The sequence below is a fragment of the Pezoporus flaviventris genome, unplaced genomic scaffold, assembly GCF_033815535.1.
Source record: "Pezoporus flaviventris isolate CSIRO_AGI_PZ_B2104156 unplaced genomic scaffold, CSIRO_AGI_Pfla_v1 ptg000005l, whole genome shotgun sequence".
Lineage (NCBI taxonomy): Eukaryota > Metazoa > Chordata > Aves > Psittaciformes > Psittacidae > Pezoporus > Pezoporus flaviventris.
In genome coordinates this window covers 20,368,437-20,394,702 of record NW_026892553.1, presented here as the reverse complement: position 1 = coordinate 20,394,702, position 26,266 = coordinate 20,368,437, and the positions used below count along the sequence as shown (strand labels likewise).

The following is a 26,266-nucleotide window of genomic DNA, read 5'->3' as shown; positions in this document are numbered from 1 at the left end:
CCCTACAGAACAAAGTGACACCCCGTTTTCTTTGCAATCGCTCTAAACCTGAGAGCATGACAAATCAAAAAGCTAAGATTAGCACTGGGGGGAGGTGGGGAATAAAACACCCCAAGTGTTTGAAATGCCTCTGGTCTAACTGGGAGGAGCTGTGGCACACCAAATTGTCAGGAAGCATCACTAGGACGGGTTGTGCATATACAGTTCAGGACTGGTGCGGAAGCAGCCATCACAACTCAATATCCTCAGAGGAAAGTTTTGGAGAGAATCATGGCTCGGCAGACATGCATGGAATCCTGAACACTTATGACAGTGCTACAACAGCACGTACTGCACATCCACAGGCAGTTCTGCAGGGATGGGTGATGTGCTGCTGGGGTAATTGAGCTTCAGATTTGAGAGCCTCAGCCCCAACGGTGGGGGGGTTTGGGGTAGGTTTTAGAGTCCAATCTTGCGCTGAGGGGGAGGCCACTTTGTGTTTCCACTTCCACTTTCCAGCCGGGACAGGACATGCCAGAATACCACTGGGAAGGATGCTCAGGGTGGTATTTCTGCTTGAGACTGAAAGCAGAAGCGCTGCAGCTCTTGTGCGACCGCGCTGGGGGGTTTGCAGCCTGGTTTCCAGGACCCGGGGTGAGGTGTGTGCTCCGTTTTGGAGAAGCATCTCCAACCCTGCCCATCGCCCATCCCTGCTGCGGCCCATGGCAGGCCCGGCCGGTGCCCCCTCACCAATCCCCTCTCTCACACACACACACGCACACGCTCACACGCACACGCACGCCCGAGCCTGCGCCGAGCCGGGCGCTCCGGACCCCGCACAGGATCCGGCCCTCGCCCGGTCCTCGAGATCTGAACACGTGAAAGAAAGCCATTGAAAGGGCCAAACCTGATTGGCGGTAGCTGTTGCAGCGAAGGGGACGCTGGTGGCAGGAGTTGTTGCTGCAGACACAGTGGTGGGCGTAGCACCGTGCATCATGGGCACTTTCGGAGGGGAACCATGGAAGCGACATACGGGAGGGTGGAGCGCGTATATATAGGTATATATTTTTGTTTGTTTGTTTGTTTTGGTTGGTTTAGGTAACCATGGCAACATGTGGTGGATTTGGGGGCGTGGCAGGAATCACAGCAACAAGCCATGTGACATCGTCATGAAGGACACATCGGGGCGCAGCATGCAATCACAGTGCAAAGCAAGACAGCGTTGGGAAAAAAAATAAACAAGAGAGAAGGGGAAAAGCCAATTACAATTATAATTAAGGAAAAAACCAAAACATTCTCAACACTTAGTACATTTATAAGCAGAACAATGATGTATTAGACTCCGAGGGGACACATTTCCAAAGGGGGGAGAGGGCGGGTGTGCTAGCAAAAGCCCACGTCAGCTCGCACCCGTGGGGAGTTAGACGCAGCCAGTGCGCGGTCCTCTGGCTGGGGACGTTTTGGCAAGCGCACCCCCCCGCCCGCCTGGGAAAGCTCGTCCCCTTCCCTCCCCTCCCCGTCCCCGCCAGCCACCGCGGGTACACGATGCACTTGGCAGCAGCCCCCTCCCCGGGTTTGCTGCCCCGCTCTAGCGGTGACGATGTTCCGGGCCGGGACAGAGCTGGAGCGCGGCACGTGAGCGGCGGGCGGCCTGAGGGTGCTCTCCTCGGACACAGCGTGCTTCCCTCCCACCCTAACCCTAGGGGATTTGGCAAAACGCCCCTCTTGCCGGGAAGGGGAGGGGGGGATGGATGGAGAGGGGAAGGGACCAAGAGGGAAAAATACACAAAATGCATCTGAACAGCTACGATTTGCAGAAGGAGCATCCAAAGGACAACGTGGCAGCAGGGAGCTTGGCAGCCTCCTGAAGCTGCTTGTGCCGCAGAGCACGGGGCTGAAGTGATGCTCTGGGGCTCTGGGGTACACACGGGCATCCCCCCAAACCCAGGGGGAATCTGTGGGGCTGGGGAGCTCGTGGGAAGGCCCGTCCATCCCCTCGGCCATGCGGCAGGGAAGCAGACCGGCCTTCCCCTCCGCTCCAGCAGCCACGGCCCCGGGGTGTTTGAGGGGCTCAGCTCCCTGCCATGCAAGCGGTGCGTCCTCCCTGCACTACAGGGTTCAAGAGCAGAGTGCTTAGCCATTCCTGCCAAAGCTTTCAGACCTGCTCCCCAAAAGCCCTGCACCCTTCCCAGGCCTCCTGCTCATGCCCCTATCCCTCTGGCTGAAGCAGGCACGCCTGGATGCTGGTACTCTTGTATAACCTTGGTTGGAGGATGAAAGCTCAGCTTTCACCCACTCTGCTCTGCCCAGCAGCTGCAGAGGGGAAGGCCCCTCAAAGACCTGCACGAGTTCCCAGTAAGACCTAGATGCTGAGCCTGAACACAGTGGATCCCTGCAGCACCCATGAGCACGTACTCAGCCCTGCCACCTCACTGCATCCTATGTGCACCAGCAGCAGCACCTCCTTACAGTCCCTTGCGCTTGCACACCTGACACTGCACTAGAGGAGTCTTCAGCCAATCCATGGTCTAAGCCCTGCTCTGGCAGAGGGGCTGACCCCCAGATGTGTTCCTCCTTAGCACCTTTATTAAGCCACTCTCCTAAAATAGCCTCACAAAGACAATCACGATTCCAAGCTCTAATCCACCTTATGCCCAATACAAAACCTAAACCAACAGGATTCTCCCTTCGCCATTTCCTTTTGCTGGATGACTCAATGGCTTGTAAAGACATTTAAGTGACAAGTTTTTGTCTCTGCAGTAGAACTATACAGGGGTGGGAACACATCACCTTGGATTCTCTTATTAGTCACACGAAACACTGCACTGCACAGAAATTAAAAGGGATACAACCATTTAAGCCTCCAAGAAGACAGTGGATAGCCAGTCACACCACTCAGGCACCCAGGTTCTCACTGACACATACTAACTCGCAGTCTCTTTCAGATTAGGAAAAGTGGAGAAGTTTGTGTAGAGAAACCTACCAACGCTTGCAGTGGGTGTCATGCACAGAACTGACCCTGCACACCATGCATTGAAGCGTGGAAAGATGAACAAAAGGGATATTTCATTAGTGAAGCTTCAGTGTTAGATATCACTTTAACTAAAAAGCAGGTATTCTCTTTGCAGCATTCAGTATTTAAGCACATGCAAACAGATTCTGCATATTGGTACAGAAGTAGTTTAAACTCGGTTTTAAGAGATCATAGCAAACCAAATTAATTCTTGCATTTCTGGGGAAAATATCTTTCTCCTCCCAGCCTGGTATTAAAATTGATTCATCTAGCCTACAAAGCAGGGCTCTTTGGGGTATTTTTGGTATCAGGTATGTCCATTTCTTTCCGATCATGTCAGCAGAAAACAAATTGCCCTTAGAGGAACGTCACACTCATGTTAAAACCGACTTTCCAAAAGCAATTCACTCCTGCAAGCAAGCAGGCACTGGGGTTTCAAAGTCTCCAGTTGAAGCTGAAAGAGGCAGTTGTGGTCTGGAAACAATTGTAGTGACGATGCCATTTTCAATAGACACCCTGACTCCCCCTCTCCCTCCATGGGACTGATCTCTCAATAACTGAGCAGGAGACACGAGGAAAAGCAGCAGCTCACTTTGCTTCCCCTCCCTGCTTCATTTGCCAGAGCCCTGCAAAGGCTGAGACCACATCTGCAGTGTGATGCATAAGGGAAAATGGGGATGCGTAACATCAATTCATCAGAGATCCATGCTCTGATTGGAAATGTGCTGCTCTGCCCAGCACTCGCGTCCCCAGACAGCACACAGACCTGTACGCATCAGCCCTGCATTAATTTCATTGCCATGAGACAAGAGCAGGGGGAGTGCTGGTGCGTGTCCTTATGACAATTGTGACCTCGAGGAAGAGGAGCGTGCAGCCAGCAAGGGACTCGGCATTCCCAAAGGTGTCAGTGTTTCCCGGAGAAGCATCTCATTTGGCACCTAACAGATCTGCCAAAGGTCAGCTCAGCCCATCCCCTCCAAGAGCACTTTGCAGGGAACAAGGAGGGAGGCTACTGCTTGCATCCCTCTGTTGCTCCATGTAAGGCTCCACTTTCTTGGAAGAACACCCTGGCAGCTGCTGAGTTCTGAGCGTCCCCAGGTGCTCTTGTAACAGAAAGGCCACATGAGCACAGGACTCTCTGAACTCACCAGACACAATTTGGTCTCACCAGAGGACTATGTCTAAGGCTTTTCCCCTGACCCCCAGAAGCAGCAAGGACAAGGTGCAGGTCCACTCCATGCTCAGCCTGAGGGGCAGCCCAGGCAAACACTCTGGGTACTTCTTAAAATACAATCTGCCAAGTGAATACAGCATTAACCATTAAACGCATGGGCTGTGCATCGTCTTATGATGCTCTGCAAGGATCATAATGATACTAAAGAATGAGCTATCAACTCTGGAATATTCCTCATTCAGCCACTTATACTAGTTCCTACCCTACGCAGGTTTTGTCTGCCACTTGGCTGCAGTGAGGTTAACTGGCTAGTCAGCAGTCACACTGCCATCTCCACATTTCCACTCCTGTATGAATGACTGAACTGCATCTTTCAATTTTACTCTGAGACCTTAAAGGTACAATGAGAGCTGGGAGTTAAATTGCTTTTAAAAAGCTCAGGCTATCATACTGCTCAAAAGCCAAGCACGAGGGAAATATACGCCTTTAAAGAGGATTATGTCATTTGTATTGACTAAAGAGGAACTGTTCCCTCTATAAGCACCATGGCTGCTGGCATACGGAGGTCACTGAGACAGAAGCTCAGAAAGATACCTGCAGCTTCAAGTGAGCAGGCATAGAGGCCCACAAGACATTTTAACATGAGTCCGTAAGGGTGCTAGGCAGGAGTCAAAGAATTAATTTGGGATTAACCAGCTGAACCGTAAGGAGGAGAAACAGAAAGTATGAATTCCAGAAACATGCAGACATTTCTCTTAGTTGAAAAAAAACCCCAAACCATAACCAAAAGGGCTAAGAAGGGCTCTTTAAAGTAAAAAGCTCTAAACTGCAGTAGGTGAGGGGGGGGGGGGGAAGGAAAAGTCAAACAACAAACATGAACTTTTCATCCATTTTTAACATGAAAACTACACACCGATACTCTTGTGCTAAGGACTCTTACAAATCTACTTATGAGCTCAATGCCTAGGTCATCAAAACGACAACTATGATGCTGGGAGCCACTTACCTGTAGGGATGAATGCAGGCTGTTGCAACTGCATGTTGGCTAGAGCCTGTTGGTAGTGGAAAACGCTTGGGTTAAAGACTGTGGTGGCACCATTGTTTTTTTCAAGTGCTGGCCTCTTTGGTAAAGGTTGAAGTGCACCAGGCGGCAGGGCCTGTGGATAAGGGAGTCAGTAAACACAAGTGGAGTGAAACGAGGGGCCCAGATGTAGATCAAACATGCATTAAATCATCAGGAGGCCTGGCTGCAAATCACCTGCAACTGTGTCAACTTAGTGAGATGGGAAAGAGAAGAGCAGCTAAGTCACAGTGGAAGTGGTAGGTGGAATCTGTTCACTAGGTAAGCAGTTAGCAAACGCACCAAGAGGGGCAGAGGCCAGGAGGAGGGGTGCTAAAGGAGCTCTTCAGCACGACTGACTTGGGAACACAGGGAGCAAAAGGGTGAGGAAAAGGCAGGGGAGAGGTGATCAACTGGACAGGATACTATGAGGAGCAGTTGCAGGCAACAAGCATTTAAAAATGTACCAGGTAAGAGAAGTACAATAGATTTAAACCCAAGAAGGTCAGCATGAGCAACAAATGCCATGGAAAAAGGGATGCTTGTCTTTTTCTGCTTACATGTATGTGTGCACGTGTGGAAGCGTGCAGCCAACCCTGTGTCCAGGTGGTAAAGCACTAGGTGCTGCCGGTTACACATGTAATGTTACATTCATAGTAAAACGCATTTCCACTTGTTAGAGAGGCCGAGCAACATGGTCAAGAACAGGCCTGATCCTCCACTGCTCACACCAGTGGCACAGTTCAGCATCAGCTCATTTGGACCCGCTCCCACCTCCTAGAAGGTGGCCTCCGCCAGTTCAGTGCTGCTTGCTTGCTCCTAACAGTGCAAAAGCCACGGACAGCTCTCCTCTTTTTGCTCTATCACACCACCGAGCTCCTTCCAGCCTGTCAAACCTGTTCAGAGCTGGTAAAAAAAGCACTAACCCAACTCAGGAACTTTTCTCAGTTACTCATCATTCACCCAAGCATGTCTCAACAGCAAAGCAGTATGTCAGGTTCTCAGGAGACAGGAATGCTTCTAATGATTTACAGCTTTTCATTGTACCCGAGTAGAAAGCATGGGTTTTTCTGCACATTGTGACAGAAAAGGGGCCTTTTTAATTCTGCCCTGCAGCCCTTGGGCACATAACGCTCCCACTGACGTCAGGGAGCCTTATGCACGTGGAAGTCATGCACAATCAGGTTACTTCTGCCTACTTGTTCTGTATCATGGAGCAAAGCCATGGCTGAAATAGAGTTATCCTTCCTGTTTTCTGGGTTTTATTAAGAGGTGACAGTGAAGGGCAGGCAGGGAGGAGGTTTAGCTAGTGGAGGTTTGAGGCTGCAAACACACAGTATTCGGATGGAAGGACACAAGCAAAGGGATTTTCAAGTGTTACAAAGCTCAGCACACAACAGAATGTTAAGTGAAAGCTTGCAACAGTTTGTCACCATCTAGAAACAGGCTGCACTTCAATTTGCTATAGGAGACTGCTCATCTGAGGAATGTTAAGCAAGAGACTTCCAGGCAAAACGCTACTCCATCCTATCTCCATTGACATGGTGAGTTTGGGATAGGTTTAATATTTAATAGAAGAAAAAGAGGAAGAAACTGCATTTGCAAAACTGCCCTCAGACATGCACACATCCTCTGCTAATGCTGCTAGGCATCAGTGCCAGCAGCAGGGCTTCATCTTCCCAGATTTCTTCTGGCTAGTACCAATGACACCACTCAAACATGGGATAACATCAGATTGAGACACCAAAGTCTTTTGCTTAAGATCCCCGTTTCAGGATGAGGTCTTTTAGGTACAGATCTAAGAGTTCCCATTTTTAGGTAAGCCCTCACTGACAACTATGTTAACTCTGACTCTATCTACATCTCGTCTATTTAATGGCGGCTACACGAGTGTTCCTTCAGGCACGGGGCAGAATTGCAGCTTGCAGAGCCTGGAGTAGCTCCACATACATCAGAGGTGTTTTACAGGTTTACAGTGAGTGAAGAACTTGCTGCTTAAATCCACGCTCTGTACGGTGCCCGATTGCTAAGCATTCCTTTTCAGATGCTTCCAAAACCTGCCCCAGAAAAAACCCTGCTAATTATAGCGAAGTAACTGTGCCAGGCAGGCACATAATGACTTCTGAGTCCTTGCTGCTTGGCCAAAGGCTGTCAGCCACCCCAAAAACCCCATTATCCCTTAATGGCAGTGCCAAAAGCAGAACAACTGAAGGCTTTGAGACCTTACTGGGATGTACTGGCTCTCTACAGGACAATCCTGAGCCCAGCACTGCAGTCAGAGGGAGCACACAAATAAGCACCTGGCCATAGGGACATCAAGGCACAACAGACTACTTACTCCATCATCGTCATGAAATCACAGCCTGGTTTGTCTTGGAAGGGAGCTTAAAGCCCATCCAGTTCCAACCCCCTGCAATGGGCAGGGACACCTTCCACTAGAGCAGCTTGCTCCAAGCCCGTGTCCAACCTGGCCTTGAACACTGCCAGGGATGGAAGTCAGAACCGCCCCCATGCTGGTTACCAACCCTCTCTTGTTACTCTTTTGCAAGACAAGGCCTGGATTACAAGTTTGCAACAAACAATTCAATAACCTCAGAGCTATCCTCCCATCGCTCTCTCCGGGGAGCGGATCCCACTTCCACCCCTTTGCACGTGGGGAAGAGGGGCTGGGTCTGCATCTGGCTGCTTCAGCCCAAGGCACAACAATACAAAATGACCTGTGAGAGGGCAGAGGCAGCCCCCGCTCCCTGGCATGCAGCAGAAGCAAGCTGAGCAGCTTCCTCTGAAGATTATACACGGCTCTTATCGCCGCTGCGGGTCCTTCTCTGGCGCAGCCTTCCTGAAGGGTTCAGAGGTGACAGACTCCAGCAAGGCAGTGGCAAACCTTCAGATGCTTCAGGACAGGAAGACTAGTAAAAGTAACTTATCTGATGGGCTTTTGTTCAGTGGGAAGGTCAGCAGGGGAAGGGAGCTAAAGGGCTTTCCCAGTCTGCTCAGAGACACGGCTCTTGAGGAGGGCAGAGACAAGACCCAGGTCACTGCCTGTGCCGGCTTTGGGGCTGCCTCTGTGCCAGCTATAAGCAGTGAGGAGTGAGAGGCTCTTATGTCATCTACAGCTTTAATTCCACAGCTGCTGATGTGACAGTTGGCTGAGGGTTAATTAGCAGGCAGAGAGCACAGGGCGGCAAAGAGCTGGAGAGGGAGACAAGCACAGGGACCAAACCAGCAAGCAGAGGTGTCAAGAGAGAGCAACGTTTGGGGAGGCAAAGAGAAAACAAACAAACAAACAAGTGAATGCATTATACAATGTCTTAAGAAGACATGGAACAGGCTCATCACCTGTTTTCATGGAACCCCAGCCTGGTTTGTGTTGGAAGGGACCTTAAAGCTCCTCCAGCTCCAACCCCAGCCACGGGCAGGGACACCTTCCACTAGAGCAGCTTGCTCCAAGCCCCTGTGTCCAACCTGCCCTTGAACACTGCCAGGGATGGGGCAGCCACAGCTTCTCTGTTTCTATTTTTCTCTGTTTTGAGTGAGTTTTAGAAGTGAGGAAATGTCACTGTGGGACACATGCTCCAGAGCTGCTCCACTGCCTGCTGCAGTGGGTCAGGAGCACTCAGGGATCAGCACCTACAAGTGGACTTGCAGCCCTAGTTCTGCAGTCCCACACCATGCAGAGGTCAGCAGGAGTGCTTGTGGCAAGGGCATGACCACCAGTCAGAAAGAAGGTTCAAGCACATGCTTAAGTACCATCCTAAACTGGGGACTGAGCCTGACCCAGTCCATCTGCCTGCACCGCATTGACTTCAGCCAAGCAAGAGCAAAGCTACTATTTGTGCATGTCACGTAATTGCAGGACTGGGATCCTCAGAAATCCCTTCTGACTTTGGATTTGAAGTCATTCCAAATCTATTTCAGAAGGAACACCCATTTTTCTGGCATATGTTTTGTGATCCAAGACACCCAGGCACCATTCTTCCCCTTATTAAAGTCTTACACCTCAACAGGTACAGTAAATGCACCAGACCTTGAAAAGTCAATGAATAATGTAAGCTGTTTTGGTAGCAGGGGTGATGCAACAAGCCATCAATAAATATTTTAAAGGTTCTAGTTAGCAGCATACAAATAAGGTTAATCACATTTTTAACAGAAGCCAGAAGCATGAATAAAACATGTGTTGGCTTTGGTCAAGCAGCACTGCCCTACATAATGAGTGAAGTAAAGATTCAATTGTGAAGAACACAAAGAGTTTCATTTCAGAAGGTTCTTTTTCAACAAGACCTGAGCTCTTGTTTCAACAGTCATAAAAATAGTCAGAAATCTCATAAATAAACTGCAGGACAAATAAATTCTGAGTATAAATGGGCTCTTCAAATTACATTCCAGGTAACACTTATGCTACAAGGAGAGCAGTTGTTTAATTCCTAGAATCATCCTGGGTTTGCAATCTGCTTCACCATGAATGCAGAGCAACCTCCCCTTTTACTGTCTTCAAAAAAGAGGGATTCAGAAGACTTTTAGTGACTTACATCCTAAAGGAGACAAGAACCTTTTTAATAACAGTTGTATATAAAACCATAATGACAGAACAGATGAGGCTGGAAGGGACTCCTAGAGACCATCCAGACCAACCCCTTGTTCAAAGCCAGGTCAACTAGAGCAGCTTGCTCAGGGCTGCAGCCAGGCAGGTTCTGAGGATCTCCAAGGATGGAGCAGCCTGTTGCAGTGTTTGACCACCTTCATGGTAAAGAAGCTAAAATGGAATTTCCTGAATTTCCCTTTGTGCCCATTGCCTCTTGTCCTTTCACTGGGCACTACAGAGAAGAGTCTGTCTTCTTTACCTCCACCATGAGGAATTTATACATGTGGGTAACATCCCCCTGGCCCTCTTCTTCCCTCCCCACGCTGAATATCCCAGCTCTCCCACTGCTGGAATAAATAGGTGCTATTAAACCAAACTCAACACAATGGCAAACACTGGCTCCAGCTGGGAATTTCATCTGGTCAGTCTGCCTTGACTCATTTTCCCAATTGTAGGTGTTAGAGAAGTCCCAGTTCAAATTAAAATGCAGGTGGGACCACCTTTATCAGGTCCCAAGTATCAAACGGGCCAGGAGGTCCCTCTTGTTGGAGCCTTGTAACTTCACTAAGGTCCCTGCACAAATTTGCTAACCTGAAACAACTGACACCTTGTCTGCTTTTAAGTCAGTGGAATTTCTGCTACCGACTTCAACAGGCCAGAATCTCCCTGCGAAAGATGTATTATGGGATGAGCAGTCTTTGATTTCCTTGTGTACTGAAAAAGCTGAACTGACACCTACAACTTAGCCAGGGAAGATGCTGGTTCCAAGTGTTGTGTTCATGTCATGTCATGATGTCATGTCAGGGTTTGTCACCATGTCTCTGACAGGCTGCACTGTGTCACTCCGGGCTTCATGCTATGGTGAGCACACAGAAGGGATGAAGAGAGGGTTTTCATACTGCACATGTTCTCAGTCAGCCATTTACAAAGCACTCTGTTTTCCCCCAAACACCACATGTGACACAACTGAAATCTCTCAGTGATGTTAATACAGCTTGAGCAGAATTCATGCTTACCATTGCAGCTGCAGCTGTCTGGTTCACCTGGTGTTGAGCTGCCTTGATTTTGGCTTGCAGGTGTGCAGGGGGATGAAAGTACTTGCATTTCTCCCTAGAGCATCGACCTTTGATGTAATCCATGCAGACTGTGACAGTGTTTTCATTTGTGTCTATCATTGCGATATCTATGGGGTGAGCGTAGCGGCAATCGTTCTCACCACGCGTGCAATTCCCACGCTGGAACTCCCGACACACCTTCAAAGGAAGTCACAGTGAACATCAACTCACTCCTCAGTCTGTTCAAAACATGGAGTATCAGTTCAGCTGGCTACATTAAACCACGTGTGTGTTCTACACCCATGCTTAGGCAGCACACGGGTCACAGGCACGACTGGTGCTACTCACAACTGGTTCAGGATGAACCCCACAACATTATCAGGGCCTATGACCAAGCACAAGGGAAATACAGAACTTGTACAGAATGGAAAACCACCTCAGGAAGTCAACGTTGTTTCACCAGAACTTCTGGAGCTCAGGATTTCTCCCCTGCCTCTAAAGCTTCAATGTTACAACTCTGCCACTTGTGTTTAACACCTGGGTTATGTGTTTCTTATGCAGCAGGCTCCTGGGTAGACCCTTTCATTCTAAATGTTCCATGCTGCTGTTACCTGCAATGAGTACGTGTTCCTAAATATGAGTAGCCTCTTTCACATAAGTAATCTCACTGCCCTCCACAATAAAACAGCGGCATTAGTGACAGTGCATTTGATCACACTGCAGTGTGCTTGGGAGGTGCTGCCAGAACTGCTGGCTTTATGAATATCCTGAAGATCCTCCTAAGTTATGACCACTGAAGCATCAAAAGCAGAGAAAATGTTTCCTTCTCTGAGGAACTGAGGGGAATTGCTGAGGGCTACAGCTGGTGGTGTAGGTTATGTACTTGTGCACTACAAGACTGAGTGTGGAGAAAGGTGAGCTGTCAGCAAGCTGGCAGAAAGAACACAAACCAACATGCTTTCAAATGATACCCTTCCCTGTGTTATAATTTACACCTGCAGGGATCTCTGAATTCAGGTCCTCAGCCTTTATGTCCTGCAGAGCCTCTGCTTAAGGTCTGAAAGACATTTGCAACTCCTCCAACACCAAGTCCCAGCAAGCCCAGCCAAGCATGGGGAGAGAGAGACATCCTTCCAGTGCCCCATGCTCGCAGCTCCCAACAGTGCAATGCTGAAAGCTTTCTGTATAAGCTCAGTAAAGCCACCTCTACACAAGGGAAGTGTCTGGTACTCCCAAAACGGCTCCCACTCAGCTCAGTGAAAGGGCAAACCCTCCACTTGCATTTTTAAAGCACAGAAAACAACAATCCCAGCCTGCTCCAACACCCACGGCAATCACAAGAGTATTTCCAAATTCCCAGGGACTTTCAAGGATTTGCAATCAGGCCCTGCATGAGAATCTGCTCAAGCACAGAGGAGCAGCCCTGCGTTAGGAAAACTGCTGGTTAAACTCTGCACTGTGCTGCATCAAGTCATTCTAGCAGAGAGCAGTAGCTGGGACCACACGCCCTGTTCATTCCCATCAGCAGCATCGTATCAGACATCCAAATACCTCCAGTTTATCCGTACGCATCAGTTTCTGCCCAGCAGAGCCTCCTGGTACTGTAACAGTAGGATTTCCAGAAACCAGGACAGGAGTATTTGGTAACAGCTCTGCAGGAACCAATCCCATCCCAGGAGAAACATGACTCAGGTAAGGACTAAAAGCCATCGTGGGGCTTGTTGCAAGCGATGGAGTCACAGGAAACGTTGTCTGGGGATGGAAAGAAGAAAAACAGAACATTAGCTAAAAAGCTGTGTCTTGGATTACCCACCAAAGCCTTGCATCAAATCAATCCTTTTAGACAATTTGATTTGCAGTATCAGATGCTGGGCTCTCCAATCTATTCATTTACCACCATTTCCTTGTGATCCATTCGCTCCTCCTGACTCAGATAGTGACTCACAGGAACACAAGGCATCTTTATTTGTCAGATCAAAGCATATTGATGATCTTTACAGTTTAATGACACAATTAAGGATTTCGTGCCAGCAATTACGGCAGGCCCAAATTAAACAGACTTCTCATTCCCAAACAAATGTCTCAGCTTCTGGATGTCTACACTGCAAAGCTGTCCCCATACGGGTGTCCCAACGTAAACTGCAGCTATACAACCTGGAAGGAGATAACCCCATCCACTATTTCACAGAACCCCAGAGTGATTTGTGCTGGAAGGGACCTCAAAGCTCCTCCAGCTCCAACCCCTGCCACAGGCAGGGACCCCTTCCACTAGAGCAGCTTGCTCCAAGCCCCTGTGTCCAACCTGGCCTTGAACACTGCCAGGGATGGGGCAGCCACAGCTTCTCTGGGCACCCTCTGCCAGCGCCTCAGCACCCTCACAGGGAAGAGCTTCTGCCTAAGAGCTCATCTCAGTCTCCCCTTGGGCAGGTTAAAGCCATTCCCCTTGGCCTGTCCCTACAGGCCCTTGTCCAAAGCCCCTCTCCAGGCTTCCTGGAGCCCCTTTAGGCACTGGAGCCGCTCTGAGGTCTCTCTAGCGCCTTCTCTCCTCCAGGCTCCACTGCCAGCTCTGGGTTACAGTTAAAGCTGCTCCTGTTTGCAGGCCCAGGCGATGCTGTCCTTGGTAACTACAGCCTCTACTTGGCAATAAACACAAGTGGGTTTACAAAATGGCCTGGGGTGGGTTTTCTGGCCACACACATCATCCCCTCCTTGCTTTTATTTTGGTACTTTTAGTCCTGGGGGCTTCTAAAAGAAACCGCACATGGACAACGTGTGCATCTTCAACCCTTCCTACCCTGCTTGTTGCGATCTGAAAGCAGCCAGCCCACAGGAACAGCAGCCAAGCTGTTCTGATCTCTCTTTAGCTTAATGATGGCCTCTTCCTAAGGTCAGAGTGACAGCAAACAGCTCCTGAGCTGATGGGAAAGGGGATGACAGGTCATTGCCAGCACATGTCCCTCTTTCTGCCTCAGCGAGGAGACAGCCTCCTGAATCAGCAGTGCTGGGCACTTCAAGTGTAGCAGAATAATCCTCTCCCTGGCAGAGATTCCCAATTTCCCTTCTTTGGAGTCCAAGGTAAAACCTGCTTCAGCTGATGGGAGGTTTTAACCATTAAACCCAGAGATCCTCCAGTTCATGGCCCTTTATGAACTAATTCTCTTCCCTCTTTCAGTTCACTGTGGCTCTCAGACACGTTACACCTTCTGCTGCTGGAAAAGCTCTGCCAGGATCTTCAAACACAGTGACTCCCTCAACACTTCCATCAGACTGGTTTCTTTTGTGCATGTACCAGTAACTACAGTGGCATCTGCTGAGCTTCTGTCACCATTTGCACTGCAAATGCTCTTTTAAGGAGCTCCTCCAGCCCAGCCAGTCTGCACAGGGTTATGCTAGGGCTGACGTCAGCCCTTCTTTTATGCACCCGTAGTAGACCTTGCAGCACATGTGGCTTGCACAAATATGTGGGCAAATCTACCCTGGGTTTTTCCAGCACCTAATACAGAAGGAGCCTGGGTAAGGAGGCAGGAGCCGTAAGGAGGAAAGGGGGATGTTTTAGAGCTCTGCAGCTTGTTGTCCCAAGTACCAAGACAGGCCATGGCACAGCTGATTTTGTTAACAAACCAGAAGCTGCATTCAATTTGCTCAGCAGAAAGCGTGCTAAAGCTGGAGAGCAAACACAGCATGGGTGAGAGGAGAAAGGCTGCTGTGGTGCTCAACGCAAGCACTGCCTCAGCCAGGATGTGTTGATTCCCAGTTACCTCAGACCCTCCAAAGGGAAAGCCTGAAAATGAGAGACCCAGCATAAATGCAAAGGTGTTGATGGCCTGAAGGAGGGCAGACAGGGCGCTGCTAAGCAGCTACACATGGAAAGCACAAAAACACCAGCCCAGTGGCAGCTTTTATTACAGTCTGGTGATAGAAATGTAGAAGATAAAGATCTCACACTGACAAGGATGAAGGCCCCCAGATTGCAAGCACAATTGATGCTGGCCAGTAAAAGAAAGAAACCTGTGTTCCCCAGTGCAACTGCATGGGGCTGGCTGTAAAACCACCCTCTAACACGAAGGCTGAGCATGCCAGAGTGAAACCAACTAGCCAAAGCATCAGCTACCTACTGCCACAGATGCTTGCTTCCTCAACCAGATCACAGACACACTTCCAGCTCTAAAGATTTCTCCTTTATGGGCTGCTGTAAAGTCAGGTGTTAATGCCCCACAGCACTGTCTCTTGGCAGACACCAGCCCCCAGGTGGGCCAGGGCACATGTGTTTGCTCATTCCTAGCATGTCTTTGACTAGAGCCTGAGAGATGGATGGGTTTTCATTGCATGGAACAAATGCATGCCCCAAGCACCTGCTGAAATCTGCTCCAGCACTTGTTCCAAGCATCACTGCCCAAGCAAGTTCTTCACTCTGTGCTTCAACCCCTCCACCGGCACCAAGGGGTGGCAGCAGGGTCCCACTGCCCCACAGGGGACACAGAGCTGTGTTACAGGCTGGGGTATCTGCAGGGACATGGCTGATCACAGCTGTCAAGAGCTTGACAGGAAGAAAAGATCACTGAATCCTAGAATCACCTAGGTTGGAAAAGCCCTTTCAGCTCCTCCAGTCCCACCGTTCCCAGCACTGCCAAGGCCACCCCTAACCCATGGCACTGAGGCCTCGTCTCCATGGGGTGTGAACACCTGCTCCAGCACCTCAGTATCTCCCTTGTAATGAAGATGATGAAGAGCTTGAAGGCAAAGATGGGGGAAACACCACCCCAGGGCAGCAGCAAAGGCAGCTGCAGGCAGAAGTGGAGGCACCATCACTGTGCTGTACCCAACTGCCCGCTCAGGAACAGCTCATGTCAGCACCACACACAGCAGCCACTGCCCTGCTCCACCGGGTCAGGTTGAAGCTTGTGCTGAAGCATCTCCATGGCCAGCTCCAAAGGTCTGTCCCACACTGCCGCAAAGGGATAAAGCAGAACTGAGCGGGTAACAGGCCCAGGGTGCAGCACTTCTGGCGTATCTGAGAAACCAGAGAAAGCACTGACCAAAATGGCTCTTGTATCAATGCCAGTGCCCAGCTCTATCTACCTTCAACCTTTTACAGAGTCAGCAGACAGAGACACAACCATCCCAGAGAGCTTCCAGCACAGCTCAACCAGCAGTCAAGGTGAATTTGGGCTTCCCAAAGTCAAAACTTTACTGGAGTCTTCCTACTTGGCACCATCCTTGTGGCCTCTTCAAGGTCTCTGGCAGACAAATACACCATGCTGAGCAAATACCGTGCCCTTGGCAGCCTGGTTTGGAAGTGCTGGATGAAGCACTCTGCTTAAAACTGCATCTCAGGCACCATCCATGTGACTCTGCACGAACGGTCAGCAGCGACACCAGCGAGCAACCTGAGACCTCAGAGGGATGAGCTCACAGCAGCAAACCCCAGCTCACACCCAGCGGGCTCGGGGTCGGCACCACCTTCACTAAGCCCCATCAGCAGGGTGTGGGCTCCGGCGGCAGCAGCACGATGAGCTCTTGCTGGTGATGTGAGAAGGGCTGGTGGTGGATGCTGAGCTCACAGACACATACGTTCGGTGCCAGCTCAGGAAGGGGGTGACACACTGCTGTGCAGGGTGCTGCTGCGGGGTGTGGGTGATGGCTTGGTTTAACTCAGTAACTTCAGTGGTGAAAATGCCCTCTAAAACATCCAAGCATTCAGCTACTGCTTGGTGCTCTTGAGCACGCTGCTCCCAAGCTCGCTGTTCCCAATCTCTTCCCTGGCACGCGTCCCACTAAAGCAGGCATCCAGTTGATCAGCTTTCTGATCACATGGGATTTGCTCTTCTGCTGCATCTGATACAACACTTCCTGCTTTGAAGGCTCTCCTGCGTAGCCAGGAGGAGGCCCCACCCTGCTCATTTAGAGGGGAAAAACCTTCTCAGAGCCTGTTTCCACCAGCAGCATCTTTGGGAATCAAAGGCAGTTGGAAGAGCAACCTCTTGTTTGTCCTGAAAGTGGTGTGGAGCCAGTTGGGCAGCAGGAGTCAGACCCAGAGCTGGTTTACCCTCAGCCAAGTGTGGGAAAGCAAGAAGGGAGCAGTCCCTGCAGAACAAAGGTTTTACTTCTCTCCTTTGCCCATGTCTCCCTTGTGGCACAGTGCAGAAACCAGGGACCTTTCTCATCAGACAAGTTACCTCTGCAACAAGACCATGAACCAGATTCAGTCTCAGAGGCAATTTAAAAGGCACGAGTGAAACCGCAGGCGTGAACTGGACCTGCAAGGTTGCAAAATGGGAAGATGGGAACTTTCCAAAGAGGAAATCCCAAAGATGTTTTGAACTGCCACAGCCAAAGAGCGTCCACTCGGCATTCCCCACAGAGGAAAACCCCGAACAGGAAGGGTTTGCTTCTGGAACAGGGTAAGGAAATGAGTGCTACCATTCTGTGGGACTTCAGCATTTCTCTCTGACATAAACGTACTTTGGAACTCCAAGAAAGAGGTGCAAAGATCCCAGCAGATAAGAGCTTAAGCAACTGTTGTTGGGACACCCCTAGGAAAGGGCAGGCTGGTGCACAAGCTGTTACGCCTTCAGGCTATTAGTGTCCTCTCAGGAGCCAGCCAGACCTCCTGTGGTGCAGCACAAGGAACCTCACCCAACAACTGCACCTCCAGTGCACACTGCCCCAGGAAAGATACTGAGCCCCAGCTTCAACTGGAGAGCTCCTCCTCAAGCTCTTCGTTCAGAACATGCAGTTATTTATGTCAGCAAGACCTCTGACATTCCTTAAAATACACATCATGGAAGACCCAAACTCAGCTGATAAATGTCACCCCCCCAGATACACCAATCAGCAGAGCCAAGCCACCCTCTCCCTGGTGTAACAGGGCCCTCCAGCCTCAAAACCTGTTCTAACTGATAAGCAAAACCAGGGACAGGCAGCGAACACTTCTCTGAACTACCTGCTTTGCAAACACCCATCTCCCACAGGCTTCTCTCCCAGCCTGAAGAGAAGTAAATCTCTCCTGCTGTTAGTATAGAACAGCATTGGTGTGAAAGACAAGTGCCAGGGCTGTGACATTAGCACAGCTCTCTGCTGGGATGACTGCAGTGAAATAGGTCTCACTTCCAGGCACAGAAAAAAGTATTAAGGTCTGGGTAGGATTCATCTTCCCCAATTTTAGCTCAGCAGTACAATGCATCTAGTCCAAAGGAGTCAGCTGGCCTCTTGGAAGAACTCCAGCATGCTCACCCCAATGTAAAACAGATACCTAAAATAGGATCCACTGGAATTGAGCCACTCAACGACTTCTGGGATGCATGTGAATTAAGTGGTCAAGCATCCTTTCCTTCCACCTGATGCCCTGAACCTCACAGCTCCTGAGTAACCAGAGGAAAGGAGCTGTGAGCAAGAAGATGCCACGGTAACATCAGACATCCCTCTAGAAGATGCTGCGTGACAACTGCCCAGGGCTCGGGCCTCATGAGCAAAAAGGAAGGACACATGGAGCAGTGTGACCTCAACTCACAATGGGCTGTAGCTGGGCACCTGGAAGCATGAACTGCATCTGCTGAGCGAACATGGCTGCGGCTGTCTTCTGCTGGATCAGGTTGTTGCGGCCGTTTATCTCGAGCTGTGTTTTCAAGTGGGGGGGAGGATGAAGATATTTGCAGTTCTCTCGGGTACACCGGCCCTGGAAAACACAAGAAAACAGCATTTCAGTGCATGTGACACACGGGGAAGGCACACAGGTTTAGTTGTGGGTTGTTGGAGTTACTGCACCAACACAAGCACCTGAGCTGAGGCAGTTTGGTGGCTGCTGTTCCTCTTCTGTGATTCTTCCATAGGCTTAAGTGAAGAGCAACATGACTTCTCCTGAAGTAAGACTAACCCAGTGCTATCAAGCTACACCCAGAAGCTGAGCTTCCTGATGTTATTGTTGTAAAATCCCCGGTCTAACACAAATACCAATGTTTTCAGAAACCAGCGGCAACAGTTCCAGAAACAACACCCAAAATTCCATTTCTTGTGTGGGTTGTTTCCCTCCCTCCCAACACCAGACCTGACATCAGACAGTGAGAAACAAACTGCCTCCAGCACTGCCCTGGCTGCATCACCCCACACTTCCTCACATCTGTGTGAAGTGGCACCATGCAGCTGGCAGGTCCTCAGACTCTACTACAAGGTAAAAACCCTGCATTAATCTGGGAGGAGGAGACTCAGCAGCACGGGGCAGGTTTGGGTCATTCTCCTCATGGCAGCTTTTCCAGGTCCCCCTAAAGCCCTTCCCATCTCCTGGGAGCCACCAAGACCCAGCATCCAGGCTCAAAGCATTCCTGCAGCATCCCACCTCCACCACTGCTGCAGTGCAGCGGGGTGGCCATGGCCATGCAGCTGCTCTGTTCTCAGCTCCAGTCTTCAAGGGATTAACACATCAGCCTTAGAAATCCCTCCTGGTTGACCCTGGCACAAATGCTTTGGGTTGGGAAAACTGTAATTTCTACCAAATTTAGAATAAATGCGTGTGGATGTTTGTGCACTGCAGGAAAGGAGATGAAAAAAAGAGCTATTGGTTTTTACAGGCCCTTCTTCAGCTGGAAAAGGACTGCTATTCCAACTGAGATTCCGCATGTCACGGCCACCAGCCACCCCAGCTTGCTGTGAGGCTTTGTTCTACATTTATAATCAAGGCAGAGTTTGTTTAATTCCAACAGGGGGTTCTGCAAACACAACGTGTTTATTACCAACAAGAAGTGCCCATAAAGCACGACCTTGGGGCTGCAGAGCTGCGAGCAGAAACCACTGCTGCTGGTGCTGGAGTGCTACTGGTTTCAGGGAGGAGCTGTGTCTGAGGACCTGAGCCCTGTGCAGATGCTGCTGCAGAGCATGTGAAGTGCAGCACGGCTGTCGTCAGCCTGCCAGGGCTCTAGGAAAGCTGAATCACTCCGATGCAAACCCACACCTTCAGCCCAGCTCCTCCTCACCATCATTTTGATCCTGAGCATCATCGACCACTGTTTCACCAGGACAGGTTAGGAGCCACAGCCGAGCTGGGCTGCTCACCAACACCACAGAAGGCTCTTCATCTCTCAGACAAGGAATTTTAGGAACCGATGATGTGAATGCAGAGTGTTCCCAGTTCACACATCCAGCTACAAAACAGCTTCCAAGAGGTCTCACTCTAAAGCGATGGGCACCTCAGGCATCCTCTGAACTCCAGCACTGGTGGGGTGATCCCTTCTACACTTCCACCCACACTTCTCAGTACTCCTCAGCAACACGTACGCTCCTCAAGACCAGTTTCAGCTCTGTGCAAGCTGCCAGAAGGACAAAGGACTGCCATTATTCGCTTCTCAGTACCAGCTGCAACACAGCAGGGAAACAACAGGGAACGGGTAGCAAATCTGCTGTGTGAATACTGGGCTGGGGACAAATGAGGACAACTCCGTCTTATATCTGGGTGACCTAGGATGCAATATGGGAACATACAGCAGGAATCAGGCCCCTAAACCTCAGATTGAGCATCTTCACGCTAAAAGGCACAGTTTGGCTGCAGTGACTTGCTGTAGCTCCAGCACAGGGCACAGGACCGTCCCAACCCCTGCAGGGATCAAGCAGAGAGTGTGGTACCTAAAAGCATCATCCCAGCACCTAAGTGGGTCTCTGCATGTGTCAGGAAGGGGCACAGTGCTCGGAGCCTGACCTGTGCCAGCACATGGTGTGCTGAGCCTGCTGGGACCAGTGCAGCATCCTGCTGTAAGTAAAGGAGTTTGGTGCTGTTGGTTTAGCCCAAACATTGCCTCCAGGGAAGGCACATTTCCACCCTGCCCCGCGTGGCACGTGAACCTGCAGGCAGGGAATCACCACCCAGCAACAGCCTCTGCTGCTGGCCCTGGTAACACGCTAAATATAGCTGTATTCCTAGCTGCTAGCAAAATGGAAGGAGTCTGAAGGACCATATTCGTCAGCTGCTTTGCCAACTACAGCCAGGAGGGAAAAGCATATGGACAGCGCTTCCCAAGGCTTGAAACATGGCTATTAAAAATAAATCATTAAAGCATTCTATAAGAGTCTCTCGCCCCCATCTTCCCACACACTCCCCACCCTTACAGTAGGCTGCTGGCATGTGATTGACTCTGTGGTGCCAACTCCAGTCATGCTGTGATGGCGCATACTGTAAGTGGCTGGCATCTGACATCAGCTAAGGTGACAGCAGCGCCACAAAGCCAGCTCCTTCAAGTGCAACACTCATGGCACACACTTAAATCCAGTGCATTACACTTAGCTGCTTGGAGTCTGCTGGGTTGCACTGTGTCACCTGCATCCCAACCTGGAGAGATGCGGCTCAGAGCAGGCTGGGTGCTGTGCCAGGCTGGGGTAGCCTGCCCTCAGCACGCTGCACAAGTCCTCTTCTTGCTGCCTGCTGAACAAGGCTCCCAGCACCTACCAAAGTGCACCAGCACTGCTCTTTAATCCTGGACACCCGGAAGAGGTTCCAGAGCAGACATGTTTCTGGTTTCAATGACTGCACTGTGTGTCCTGTCAATCACCAGCAGCTCTCATGTGCAAAGCTTTAAGCTAATGCTGCTTTTCAGACGCTGCAGTAGGCTTGTGCCCCAACTGTGCTGTCTTCTCCACAGCCACTGATGACATGTGCAATGACTGACGGCAAAGAGAATTAGAAGAGACCAGGCAGGAAAGGATTTCCATGTTGTGCACAAAGCCAGGCACCAGAGCACAGCTTGCCAACACAACTTCTCCCTGCGTGAAGCAGCAGATTTCCACCCCCCCCAGAGGAGCTCATGGGGAGGCACATTCAGAGATGCACTGGCTCTGCTTACTCAGGGCCTGGCTCTCTCTCTGCTGCCCATCCCCACTCACAGAGGCTCTTCTTTGAACTTCCCACCTCTGGGTCCAAGGAGCCAACCCCTGAGGCGGTGCAGGCAGATGGGAGCTGCTGGAACCAGCCCTGGCATTACTGCGGCCAAGCTCAGCTCCCTGCAGTCACCAGAGAGCTGCTCTGAGTGATGCTCTGAGCTGCAGCAGCAGCATGTCAGCTCTGACCCAGCGCTGTGCAGGCCATCAGGGACATGTCTCTTGTCAGGGTACAGAGGACAAGAGTCTGACCTGCCTTTACACACAGCTTCAGTGGAAAAACCAGAGCATCCATTGCACGCTCCCAGGGCTACAGTGCTCCAAAGACTGAAAACAGTGACTGGATTTCATGGCTTCAATGAATGTTGGGTCAAACCCTTTCTGAGCAAGCCCAGACTTGATTTTGACTTGAAATGAGGGAACCTTGATGTTACAGAATGGTTTGGGTTGGAAGGCACCTTCAAAGCTCATCCAGTCCATCCCCCTGCAATAAGCAGGGACATCTTCAACCAGACCAGGCTGCCCAGAACCACCTCCAGCCTGGCCTGCAATGTCTCCAGGTTACGCACGATTTCAAATGAAAGCAGGTGACTTTTGGCAGCTACAACAAGAATTTGGGGTCCTTCTGAACCAAGAGCTCAAAGCAAAGCTCAGTGGCACGTGAAGTGGCCGTCCCTAGAGCAAACCATCTGCACAGTCCCAGCCTCCCCAGTTGTCTTCCTGCAGCAGTGGGGCAGAACCCTGGGAGGTCAACCAGCAGGTAACAAGTAACTGTATGGGCTTTAAACACAAGTTATATTCCTCTGCAACCTAAAGAGCAGGCAGGTCAATACAGACACCTCAGTCCGGTAGAGTCTAACTCAGTGTCCACTGAGCTGGATGCAAAAGGAATGGGAAGCAGAGACCAAAATCCCTGGTTCTCGGACACCAGAGCTGCTCCCCAGCCTCCCTGCCTCACGGGGTGACTGCTCTGCAGGGAGCTGGGAGGAAGGACAGGAGGAAGAGAAACGTCAGCATCATTTCGGCTGTGTTCGAGTGCAGCAAGAACTGCCCACGGCGAGCTGAGGGACTGCTGAGCCAACACTGCCCTGCTGAGCCAGCACTGCCCTGCTGAGCCAACACTCGCCTGCACCACCACCTCTGTCAGCCCAGCCAACCCCTCCACGGACACAGACAGGGCTGGAGAGCCTGGCCCCCGTGTGCTGCTGGCTCTGGCTGTGCTGATGCCCTCTCCTCCATCACAGGACTGGAAAGCACCAAGCGGTGTGACACACGGCCACACTGACAGGGCTATGGTCATGTACCTATGCACAGCTGCACAGGTCACCAGCAGCCAGCAGCACAAGCCAGGGACACGCACAGTTTCACCAGCGTATTTAAAGAGCATCCTGAGCACATAACACTGCTTCCCTCACACCAGCAGACGGTTGTGAGCTGCAAGTGCTGGGAACACACAGCTGCACAGTGTGCACAAATCCTGCTGCAGATTCAGGTCCTTTCAAACGGTGTGTATAAACCTGCAAAGCCTTTGGGCAGAGGGCTCTCCAGATCAGATGCACTCTGCTGGCATTCAGAGACGCTTACCTAGGACTCTTTTACAGTCTGCAGCCTCAAATCCTCTCTCCAGCTGGGTTCTGTTACACAGCTCAAGCCAGAGCAGCAGAAAAAACCAAAGCAGAGACAGCAGTGCTCTTACAGCCTCGTACCCCCCTTTGTGGTATCCTCCTTCCATCAGGATTTCCATTCCAAGCTCTGTTAGACCGTAAGGGTCTTACAGACTGGGAGCAGTTATGTTGCTGGGGAAAAGCCCTGTAGCTCCTTCATTATGCTTTTACATCTTGACAGCTCTCTGAAGCTCTGTTCTCCTGCCAAGCTCTCTTCATTCAGGCCAGTGTTATGCTCTGCTATGCTCAATGGAAAACAGGGATTGATTTTTCACATTCTGATTAGTGGAACACATTTTGCTTGCTCCAAGCCCTGGCCAGTCTTTACCAAGTCCAAGAAATACATACTAATAGAGTATGGCACTATCAAAGTATGCTTTTCATGAGCTACAGAGCCACAGAGCAGGAAAACGTGTTTATGTAAGAGATTCCTGCTTGCAATGAGCAGCAATCCCATTCCACAGGAGTGGAACAATGACTTCACCAAGCTCTTTGCTTTTGTACCCACTGATCCATTCTGATCAGGCTGCGTTCTGTGAACCACATCAGTCTGTTACCACCACGGGTTTTGACATGAGGTTAAACCAGCATAGAAATAGCCTCAATTTAGAGCTCTGAACTGATCATTTTCGATGTCTTCCAAGTATTATTCCACTGCTCTCCCAGGTTCAGGAACGTTAAGAGCACAGTAAAACAGGTTTCTTTAATACAGTAACAAATAGAGGCTCTCTCCAAGTGAAATCAGCTTTAGAGACACCCTGGGCATGGCCCTGCTCAAGCAGCTGATCCATAACAGCTCTGAAGGAGGCACCTAGTGCCTGGTAAGGAGCTCACTGCAGAGCATGTCCAGCCCTGGGATCGCTGCCTGCAGCAGAGCAGGACACGGGGCAGGTGGCATCCTGCAGTGTTCATGCTCCTGTGGGTGAATGTTTCAGTGTGGGTCTACCTGTGAGCAAAGGAATGGGTTCTACCTGGAAGACAGAGGAAAAAACCCAATGCCATGCCTGTGTGTGCCAGCCACAAACCCCTCACGTCAAGCTCTGAGCAATACTGCACAAGCACTGTGTTAAAACCACCCCCCCCCCCCCCAAAAACTAACAAAACAAAGCTTGTCATGTCTTCCATCTGCCCCCAGTCCTGCCTCTGCTGTTGGTTGCTGTTACACCAGCCCAGCTCCCACAGACACCGAGCGGAGTTTCTCCTGTGCCTTAAACTCCTTTTTCACTGCAAATCCCCTAATCCAATTCTGCAACTTTCCCTGCCTGCCTGCCGCTGCCAAGGTCAGCTGGGAAGTGGCTGCTTCTGCCCCTCCTCTGCCTGCAGTGTGTGCTGAACAGGACAACAGCAGCAGGCAAACCGCACGTACACAGGACCCAGCAGAGTACATTAAAGCCCAGGAGAATGAATGTTAAAGCACCATGCTTGTGACTACAAACACTGGACGTGTGGCACCTCCACAGCCCCATCCCTGGGGTTCACACAAAGCAGAAGCAAACAGGGAAGTGCAGGCATTGAGAACTGAGCAGCCAACTCAAACCCTCCCTCCTGCCCTGGACAGGGCAAACCAGGCTCTGAAAACATCAACCCAACAAAAGCAAACTGAAAGTGCAACTTGAAAGCTATTTTAGCACTTGGCAGAATGTACCAATTGTGAGGATCAGCCCCAGTTTTGGTTGTGGTGGTGCTTTGCTCAGAAGGCAGCAGCTTCCTGGGCACAAAGAGATTCCTGGTTTTCAAAAAACAATGAAAAAAACCCTTAAGAAATAAATATTAATTCCATCTGGGCTGACAATTCCCTGGGAATCCTCAGTCTGGAAAAAGTAACTGTGCAGGATGTGCTTCAGCCTCAGCTCTGAGGGGCTGCCAGGGGGCAATCAGCCGTGCCCTGAGCAGGGAGGGATGGTGCTGGGCTGTGCTGAGCACCCCATGGCCTCCCACCCTCACCCTGGCAACACTGAGGTGTGTCAGAACAGGACACGATAGCCCCACTCTACGTTACCTTAAGCCACCAAAGGAGGTGAGTGCAGGGGAGGAGGCGGATGCAGCGATACAGGAGAGTGATGCCATCGGTTGCCAGATGTTTATCAAAGCTCATAGTCTGATGCACAGGATGCTCTGGGGGTGCAGCCCAGCACACGGGGGGGTCCTCAGCTCCTATGTCTCCTCTCCATCCCGTTGTTTGACTCTCTTCACTACATCCCATTCATCTCTTCCTCTTGCACACCAAAGCCCACCCCTCCAACCACCTTCTTCCACAGCGGTGCCTCTCGAGTTCACCAAAGACCAAGCTTTGTCCTCGTGCTCCTGTTCCAGGCACACCTGTGGGCAGGTCTGTGCAGAGCATCCCATCTCCCCTTCGCTCCAGCACTGTGGAGATGCTACCAGGGTACCAGGAACAGGGCTGACTGTGTGCCACCAACTCCATGGGCTCACACTCATCTCCAAGCAAGGTCCCTAAATCTTTCTGGTCTGCGCCAGACCTCAGATTTCACATCCTTGGCAATCAAGAACTTGCCGCTGGCCAAAGCATTAAAGATGTAGATACAAAAAGCACCTTCAAGAGAGCTCTAAGCACAGCAGGCAAGGACCACACATCTCACATAGGCTCTGGCTTCCAAAGAGGGCATGCAGGCCAAGCAAGCTGAATCCCAGCCCTCCATCTAGGAGGCTTGAAGAGAAAGGAAGAAAGGAAAATCCCAACAAAAAGCAAAGCCTGCCTTGCCCTAGGCAAACATTCCACCTCAGGCAGCTCCTGCACTGATGTGCTTCAGCACATGGAAGGCCCAGGCACAGAGGGGATTTTCCTTTGAAACAAACCCCTTCAGAAGTGCTCTTCAAGCAGAGCCTGGCTCTACAAAGCGGATCCGTGCTGGTCTTTGCTA

At 50.7% G+C, this 26,266-nt stretch overlaps 1 protein-coding gene across 12 annotated transcripts in view; it reads right to left on the bottom strand.

The window, feature by feature from the left end:
* MBNL3 (muscleblind like splicing regulator 3) overlaps positions 1-26,266 on the bottom strand; it is a 75,794-nt gene that overhangs the window by 5,519 nt on the left and 44,009 nt on the right. For 4 of the 12 annotated variants that reach the window (XM_061446274.1, XM_061446273.1, XM_061446276.1 and 1 more), the window contains exons 3-8: positions 18,374-18,538; positions 12,415-12,615; positions 10,825-11,061; positions 5,173-5,323; positions 2,963-2,998; positions 887-981 (exon numbers count right to left, since the gene is read on the bottom strand). In XM_061446274.1, the coding sequence (XP_061302258.1) occupies positions 887-981; positions 2,963-2,998; positions 5,173-5,323; positions 10,825-11,061; positions 12,415-12,615; positions 18,374-18,538 (885 nt within the window). The remainder of the gene's footprint in view (positions 1-886; positions 982-2,962; positions 2,999-5,172; positions 5,324-10,824; positions 11,062-12,414; positions 12,616-18,373; positions 18,539-26,266) is intronic. The other 8 variants (XM_061446278.1, XR_009742029.1, XR_009742027.1 and 5 more) reach the window with 8 other exon arrangements.